This window comes from Lactuca sativa, chromosome 6 (genome assembly GCF_002870075.4).
Source record: "Lactuca sativa cultivar Salinas chromosome 6, Lsat_Salinas_v11, whole genome shotgun sequence".
Classification (NCBI taxonomy): Eukaryota; Viridiplantae; Streptophyta; class Magnoliopsida; order Asterales; family Asteraceae; genus Lactuca; species Lactuca sativa.
Window position 1 is genome coordinate 17852236 of NC_056628.2, and position 9701 is coordinate 17861936.

Consider the following 9701-nt stretch of genomic DNA (forward strand, 5'->3'; position numbering starts at 1 on the left):
AAGCAACACTAGCAAGCTTTTAAGGAGATCTACATGATGACAAGCAAAGATTCAAGATTTATACCTTGATGGAAGCTGGAAAGACACACTAAACTCAGATCTTCTTTTCTCCTCTTGAGAAACCCTCTTCTATCTTATTCTTCTAACTTCAAAATGCACCAAAATCCTTCAAAAAATGAGAAATACTCCAAGAATGCTTAAAGGGAGGCTAGGGTTTAGTAAGGGGCGTTCTGAGGGTAATGGAGGCTGGTTTGAGGCGCATAATGATGTTTAAATAGGGTGAAAACCCTTGAAATTAGGGTTTCATCCGGACTGGCAGACTCACCGAGTCCAAGAATATGGACTCGTCGAGTAGCCAACTTAAAACGCGTGTAGAACCCGTCTCTACTCGACGAGTTAGGCTACAGACTCGTCGAGTACCCCTCTATAATTGAAAATATCTTTGTTTAAATCACATACCAGAAATGGGGCGTTACAATAGCCTTATTTCGTCCTTCTACTCTAGAAAGAGTTTGTGAGATCATTTTTGAGCTTAGAGAGTGTATATGTGGCCATTTTAGTGTCCATTCAAGAAGGAGAAGTTGTCAAGCAATCTTGGAGTGACGTTGGGCTTCAAGAATCTGCACCTAGTTCACCTTTGAGGAGCTTCTGGAAGTATAAATCTTTGATCTTTCCATATTATTCATTAGATCTAGTTAAGGTTTTCTAGTTTTGTCCCTTTTGGATGGTTTTGCACCTCCTCTTGTGAGTTGAGCAACTCCAGAGGCGGGAAATGTTAGATTTGGGGTCCATTGGTCCATTCATAACATAAAAATGAAGTCTTGATGGGTGTTTTGACCTCATGCATGGATTAATATCCTTAAAAAGGTCTTAATGGGGTTGTTGGGAACATATGAGACATGCAAAGGCAGAAAGTTGCCAACTTTATGCCCTAGGTCGTCTTAATAAGCTTAGATTTGACTTTTGAACGTGAGAAAATCGAGTATTAAGCACTTAATGGAGAAAGTTCTTAATCTGTTAGTACGCAGGGCGTAACCTAGCGTACGCAGCGCGTAAGGGCCAGGGACTCAGTACGTTGCGTGTACCAGGATGGTACGCTAAGCATATGTACAATAGTTGGACTTGGATTTGTTTTGGGCCTTTGAGCTTTTGGGCCTCAATTAGTCATTGGGCCTGGTCATGTTTTAGGTTAGTGGGACAGTTTATTTGTTTTGGACCATGGATGTTATGATTGGGCTTTATTGGGCCACAAGGCCCATTAATGACTTTGGATATGGACTTTGGGCCCATTAACTAATGAAGACATTTTGGGCTTTTATGAAAGGACTTGGGGATTTGGGTTCCCTACTTAGATAATGTTTAATCCTAACATTGAGTAATGTTGTTATTATTCAGCATGAGTGTCTACGGACTGTTTGGAGAGTAGCCTTCGGATTCTACACACAGAGGTGAGTCTCCCCACCATACCAATGGGTCTAAGGCACCAAGGTCGGCCCATTAATTGTTATGTGATGTGATAGTGGGTTATAAATATGTGATATGCTTGTTATTTGTGACATTTTCATGAGAGACCTCGAGGGGGTTCCCGAGGTACCTAGGTGTAAGACCTTGGAGGGTTTCCGAGGCATCCTCAGTAAAGACCTCGTGGGGTTCCCGACGCACGTGGGATAAGACCTCGGGGGGGTGCCCGAGGCACCCGGAGTAAGACCGTGGAGGGTTTCCAGGGCATCCTTGGGCTAAGACCTCGGGGGGTTTCCGAGGCACCCGAAGTAAGACCATGGAGGGTTTCCAGGGCATCCATATATGTTGTATGCATGGCTTATGTGGTATATGTAGCTTTATGGCTAATATGATATGTGATATGTGGATTGTATGTGCGGTATGCTCTGGGGAACTCACTAAACATTAGCTTACAGTTTGTGGATTGCTTTCAAGTACATCTGAGCCCAAGGGCAAAGGCAAGGCTTGATGGCACGACATCCACTCTCTCACCGATGTTTTATGGGACACTCTGATGTTTTTAAATAAAGCTGTAATGGATGTGGATTTGAAAACAATTGTTTTGGGATTTTATGGTTTATGAAAATATGTTTGATTAATTAAAAATGAAAAATTTCTTTTGAGAATTTGGGTTGTTACAATATATATATATATATATATATATATATATATATATATATATATATATATATATATATATATGTATGTATGTATGTATGTATGTATATATATATATATATATATATATATATATATATATATATATCGTTATTTATTAAACACCACTTTCTTCTGGCGGTATCAAAGTGTGTAAGAAATTTTTTTTCCCTAAGTCGTTGATGGTTTCAGTCCTGCTGTTGAAAAATGTGTAGAATTAAGAGTAGATTTAAAGGATGTCTATGAGTATTTGTTTTTCAAAAAAAATTTATTTATTTAACTTTTTGTTCTTTAATTTTAAAGTTGTTTAGCTTAATGTAAATTTAATGGAAAATAACGAAACAATGAAAACTAAGGATTAAATGATTACTCTAATATAAATAATAAACATGAGTTTTTGAAAGTTTAACATTTTAACATTTAAATTTGTATCTTTTTTCTTGATATTTATACACTTTGTTACAAATTTTAATTAACTTATGATATTTGAAATAATATATACTTGGGAAAATCATAGAAAAATTGTGCCTATTATATGTCAGTGCTTAAAGAAACCTTTATATTAATTTTTTTCTTTTTGTATGATTTAACCTTTATTATTTTAGAGATTTATTGTTTTAATGTCTATAACATACATAAATGATGACATCTAAATAGATAATCATATTCCATTGCTCGGAGAACATGGATATTTCCTACCAACTACTTCAATTTTGATGCACGAACTTCAAACTAAGTTCATATCTGTCCATACCTGATTTTTTAATCTATTCAATTTCAATTCTTTTAATTAATTTTAAAGAGATTTTTTTTTAAAAATCATGCTTGATTCACCTCCTCCTACTGGGGAACACTCCTATGGAAGTCTACTGAGTTGTCACCCTTGTAATTTCTGTAATAAATCGACGACGCTTGTGTATTGTAGAGTTGATACCGCCAAGCTCTGTCTCGATTGCAGTGATCGAGAAGTTCATTCGACTAATTAGCTTTTCACTAAGCACACACGCTCGTTGCTTTGTGATGTTTGTGATTCTTTGCGTTGCTTTGATTTTCTGCTCTACCGATGATGTTGCTCACTGCCAGAATTACAACTGAGAGATGTATAACAAGTCGAACTCTAATTCGAATCGAGTTCGTCGGTGACACACGACCGAAGACCTCTTGAAGGGTTTATCAGTTGTCCTTTTGTTACTGATATGCTAACGATGTTAGGGATTGAGGATTTAAGCAAAAAAAAGGCTTTTACTTTGTGGTAATTGTGAGGAAGGATCCGAGTCTTACGGGTTGGGTGATAAGTTTTTGGATTATCTTATTTGGGACACTCATTCGTTTGCAATCCTTGATGACCTTATTGTTTCTAGTGGGTCTTAACATAATTACATAATGATCTATTAAAAGTGGGGTAGATAGATTCAGGTGTAAGATACGTTGGGTAATGAGAACGGTTAACCTAGGCTTACAGGATAAAATACAAAATTTAGGTGGTTTCTAGAAGAATAATGGTTATTATGTACTAAAAAATTATATAATGGTTTTTTTTAACATTGTTATATAATAGGTAGTGTTTTTTGTGGTTTTTTCCTAAATAATTTTCCAAAAATCATATTCTATATAATTACTTAGTCTAAGTACTTCTCAAGTACTTCCCAGCTAGACCGAGTAATCGCTAATCTTTAGTCGATCGACCTACTACTCGTTGATCGAATTTTACAACACTAATCTTAGGACACATTTAGAGTTAAATGAGGATGGGAGGGTTAGTGGGTGGTGCCTTTAAAGTTAATATTAAATAATTTTTTATTAAATTAAAAAAATGAAAGATGAAAGATAATTAAAATGTATAAAAAAATATTTTATATGGGTTAGAAATCAACCACATAAATAATTAAAACTGTATAATCTATTTAAAAAAAATTAAAACCTTACTCGTCAAGTACCCTCCCCCCCCCCCCCCTCTCACCCCTACCCCTACCCGAGTCCCCTATTCCAGTTTGTCCCTCCTCATTACTCCGACCCCTTTTGTTTTCTTCATCAACCACACCTATGACCTACACTCCCCATCATCGAACCCCCCTTCGACTGACCGTCATGGCCTCGCTACCTCACCATCCTCTCCAAATGCAACACCAAACTTATATGACAAAGCCTAGTCACTATCACGGGCACCTGGTTTTTCTAATCTGATTTCATGGGGTTTAAGATCGTTAAAGCCGTAAAATCGCAAGTAGTAGTTGTATTTCTCATATCAAATCTCCTTCTTCTTGATGTTGAATGATTAATCTGATCTATACTTGGTTCATATGATTATATTGTGATTTTGTTTGAATATTGAAAGCCATGTTCATTTTTTCTATTTCGAATCTCTCAATCTAATATATTTTTTCATTATAAGTTACAAATGATTTTTTTATGTTGGGTTAGAGATAAATGTTAGATTAAATCTAAGATCAATTTGTCAGCCCTTTGATTCTTGAACTTTATTATTTTGTTTGTGTTGTGTTTTTAGACATGTATTAAATTAGTAATAGGTGTGGAATATAATCAAAGCTTTTCAAACCCCAAAGTGAATCTTTATACTTTGTTTTTTCCCATGTTCTTTAACACACACTATTATCAAGAAAGAAAAAGAGAAGTTGTAGACGGGTTTTCTAAGCTGGTGGCGGAGGTTTTAAAGTGGTTAGTTGTAGTTTTGAAAGAAGAGCGGGGCGGACATGGGGTTAGGGTGAGATGTTGTATGACCAAAATTATTTAGACCATCTTTAACCTATTTCTATTTTTCTTTAAAAAAATATAGGACATAATGTTTTATCTTCGATCATACTTTATTTTTTGCCTCATTTTACCCCTAAAATATATATTTCTAGTATATTACGTTATTCCAACATATATAAATTGTCAAACACATCGCATTGTACTAATTTTGTTTTAACAAATATGTAATCTATATTTTTTTCTTTACAATAATATTAAATAAACAATATTATATTTATAACACTTAATTATAAGTTTTTGTAAAATATTTTATCGTGTTTTAAAATTTTAATATGTATTTAAGTTTTTATATGAATTTAATAAACAAAAAATAAACTTTATAATTATAATTAATTAATATAATTTAATATATAACAAAATATTATAAGTATTAAATATTATATTTAAATTATAATTAATATATTAAACAAATTAGAAATATATAAATATATATAAAAAAATCACTAGAACAAGTTCATCCTTATTTTTAAAGAAATAAATAATATAATATCAAAATGGATGAATGAATGAGATAGATTTGGAGAAAAATAGGAAAAAAAATGAAAGAAACAATAGAAAATAAAAATGAGTTGAAAATGCTCTTAATAATAATAAAAAGAATAGAAAGAACAACTAAATGAAAGAAAATTCAAAAATACAAACATAAAAAGATAAAATAATCTTTTTAATTTTAATAAAAACCAAATCTAATTATATTCATTACATGAGGACGCATGGCCAAATCCCTTTGACTCTTACAAGCCAGCCGTGTAAGACCAGAACACCACCAGTTGACTTATGGCGCTGCGCCACCCTACCCCACCCAGTCTTCTAGAGGAAACATAGTTAGCTTCAATTATTATAAATAATAAATCCAATAAAGTTACATGTTTCATTTAAAACTGTACAAGATTTTATTAAGCTACCACTCTGGATTCATCTTTTGTTTTTCTGGAAAGAAGTAAAATTCAGTGGCACAGCCGTATATATAACATTTAACTTCAAGTGCCTTTTTTCAATCATACGACAACAAATCCGCCGCCTCACATATATGTCTAAAACGTCGGCTTGGGATTTTAAAAAATGAAACAAACGTTGTAAAATTTTCCCGGCAACCCAGACCAAAACCGCCGGCGGCGCCTCATCGGAATATGACGAGACGGCCATCGTTACTATCACCTCCGAAACCCATACATACTCTCTTCTTCTTCCTGTTCATCACAGTGATCGAGTTTTTTGGTGCTAGTTCACAACAGTTCTTGACTTCTGAGCGAACGACATTGCTTGACCTCAAGCAACGGTGGGGGAATCCGCCGTCACTGACTAACTGGAATGCTTCTTCTTCGCCGTGTAAATGGCCAGAAGTTTCCTGCAACCCCGACGGTTCTGTTTTTGTTCTTAATCTTCAGAGCAAGGGGTTGACCGGAACTATCCCCCCGTTCATATGTGACCTACGGAACCTGGAAATTTTGGCTCTCGCTGATAATCTCCTCACCGGAGAGTTCCCTAGAGTTTTGTATAACTGTTCGAAGCTAACTGAAATTGAAATTGCGCAGAATGCATTTGTTGGTAGATTGCCGGATGACATTGACCGGTTATCTGGAGTTAAAGTCATTGATCTCGGAGCTAATAACTTCACCGGCGATATACCTCCAGCGATCGGCAATTTGTCCGCGTTAACGTCCTTGCATTTGTATCAGAACCTTTTCAACGGTTCAATCCCGTCGGAAATTGGAAACTTATCTAATCTGCTAACTCTAGGTTTGGCGTATAACGGATTTGCATCGGCGGAAATACCACCGGAGTTTGGGAAGTTGAGGAATTTGACGTATTTATGGATGCCGTTAACTAATCTGGTCGGAAGAATACCAGAAAGTTTGGGTAATATGACCAGTCTCGAATGGTTGGATCTGAGTTCCAACAATTTGGAAGGTGAAATCCCTTCTGTGTTGTTTCTGCTAAAGAATTTGAGTAAGTTGTATTTGTACAAGAACAAATTATCCGGCAAAATTCCGGAGGTAATCGAGTCGTTAAATTTGACTGAAGTCGATGTCTCCATGAACATGTTGAACGGCTCAATTCCTGAAGATTTTGGCAAATTACAGCAGCTGGAGGTGTTAAATTTGTTCTCAAATCAGTTATCAGGCAACATTCCCACAGGTATTTCTCAAATTCCGGCACTGAAGATCTTCCGATTGTTCAGAAACATTCTCGGTGGGGAGTTACCTCAGGAAATCGGGCTTCACTCAAAGCTCGAAGCATTTGAGGTATCTGAGAACAAACTCACCGGAGAGCTACCTGAGAATTTGTGCGGTGGAGGTACTTTGTTTGTGGTGGTTGCTTTCTCCAACAATCTCACCGGAGAAATCCCGAGATCACTCCAGAGCTGTGAGAAGCTTCATACAATCCAACTCTACCACAACAGTTTCACCGGTGAATTTCCTCCAGGAATTTGGACATTATCTAATCTTTCAAGCTTGAGGCTCACTGGGAACTTTCTTTCCGGCGAACTACCGAGTAGAGTACCATGGAATTTATCAAGATTGGAGATCAGTGACAACAGGTTTTCAGGCCGAATTCCGGAAGGTATTTCGTCTTGGACAAAACTGAATGTGTTCAAGGCTAGTAACAACTTGTTTTCCGGTGAAATCCCGATGGCATTCACTAATCTCTCCCAGTTGTCTGTTCTTCTTCTTGATGGGAATTCACTTTCCGGCCAACTTCCATCAGAGATCAAGTCATGGAATTCACTAATCACTTTGCATCTAGCTAGAAACAACCTTTCTGGCACGATTCCACCAGCTATCGGTTATTTGAAAGGTCTTCTCGATCTTGATTTATCAGAAAACCAATTTTCCGGCCAAATTCCATCACAATTCAGCAGTTTGAGACTTACCACTTTGAATCTTTCTTCCAACAAACTCACTGGAAGAATCCCATTTGCATTCGATAACCTAGCTTACGAGAACAGTTTCTTGAACAACCCCGATCTTTGTGCATCATCCCCAATCTCAAACCTCCATAGCTGTTACACCAAAACCTCACACTCCCAGAAATTTCCCCCCAAAATCATCGCCATGATTGTTGTCTTGTCAGCAGTCGCCATACTCGTTGTCATTCTTTGCACGTTGTTCGTGTTCAGACGATACCTCAAGAAGAAACACATTCGAGATCTGACAACATGGAAACTCACCTCATTCCATAAATTGGACTTCACAGAAGCAAATATTTTGTGTTGCATGACCGAGAACAACCTAATCGGAAGTGGTGGGTCCGGAAAAGTGTACCAGATTGAAATAGGTAGGCGTGGCGAATATGTTGCAGTGAAGAGGATTTGGAATACTAGAAAACTCGACCAGACTCTCGAGAAAGAGTTCTTATCGGAGGTTCATATATTAGGTTCAATTCGTCATTCCAACATAGTCAAATTGCTATGTTGTATTTCCAGCGAGGATTCTAAGCTTCTTGTTTATGAGTATATGGAGAATCTAAGTCTTGATAAGTGGTTACATGGGAAGAAGAAGAAACCACAGCGTGGGCTGGTTCACCCCACGATCTTGGACTGGCCGATGAGGTTGCAGATCGCCATCGGAGCTGCTCAAGGGCTCTGCTATATGCACCACGACTGTTCTCCGGCGATCATACACAGAGATGTGAAGTCAAGCAATATTTTGTTAGACTCCCAGTTCAAAGCAAGAATAGCGGATTTTGGATTGGCAAAGATTTTGACCAAGCCGAAGCCAGGTCAAGCCAACACCTTGTCTGCTATAGCTGGCTCGTTTGGTTACATTCCACCAGGTAAGAACTAACAACACTTTGACTTCAAAGATTCAACCTATTATTTAAATTTAAACAAGAGATAGATAAATTATATCCTGAACAGTTTTTACTAATTGATTGCAGAGTATGCTTACTCAACAATTGTAAATGAGAGGGTTGACGTATACAGCTTTGGTGTAGTGCTACTAGAGCTGGTCACAGGTAAAGAACCACATGAAGGAGATGGGGATATGAATCTAGCAGAATGGGCATGGAGGTATTTCAGCGAAGAGAATTCCATGGTTGAAGCTTTGGACCCAGAAATCAAGCAGGCTAATAGTTTCATGGAAGAAATCTGCCTAGTGTTCAAACTAGGGCTCATTTGCACAAGCACATTGCCTTCAAGTCGACCAACAATGAAAGAAGTACTTGAGATTCTTCGAAGATGTAATCCGTTAAGTGAAGATCGGAAAGTTGGAGAAGAGTTTGATGTTGCGCCACTTCTTAGGAGAGAAAGTTATCTCTCTAATTACCGACGTGGTGCGAATAAGGTGTTGAATGAAAGTATCGATATATTCGATGGTAGATTGTAAATGTTTGATGGTGATATATAATTGTAAGTTTTATGTCATATGTTGATGTTTCATGTGATTATATAGCAATAAAACTTTGTTTTTTTTGTTAGACTGAATATAATAAGATTGTATTTGAGTGTTAGCCCGTATGTTAGTAGCCCACATGCTTATGAGCTCTTTTGTCTCTAGCTCATTAGGGTTTGGCTCCTTAGCTGGCTATTTAATCTTCTTCTGTCTGTTTGTAGCCTTAACACTTTCAATGAATGATAGTAGCATTTTCTCTCTAGAATTATAAATGTTGTTCATCTATCATGGTATGAGAGCTGAATCAATCCATGACTTTTGAGATATTGGCTGAAGGTTTGGTTTTATAACAGTCATTTGTTGCGCGGATCAATCCATTATTGTTGTTGTTCGTTTGATGTTGTTGTTCGTCTGCTATTGTTGTTCGTTTGTTGT

The 9701-nt window shown here is 36.8% G+C and overlaps 1 protein-coding gene across 1 annotated transcript; it reads left to right on the forward strand.

Moving 5' to 3' along the window:
• The first annotated feature begins 5837 nt into the window (after positions 1–5837).
• On the forward strand, positions 5838–9384 carry LOC111906098 (receptor-like protein kinase HSL1). The gene is made up of 2 exons (XM_023901840.3): positions 5838–8706; positions 8812–9384. The coding sequence occupies exons 1-2, from the start codon at positions 6060–6062 to the stop codon at positions 9258–9260; spliced, it is 3096 nt and encodes a 1031-aa protein (XP_023757608.1). The 5' UTR covers positions 5838–6059; the 3' UTR covers positions 9261–9384.
• Positions 9385–9701: the final 317 nt, after the last annotated feature.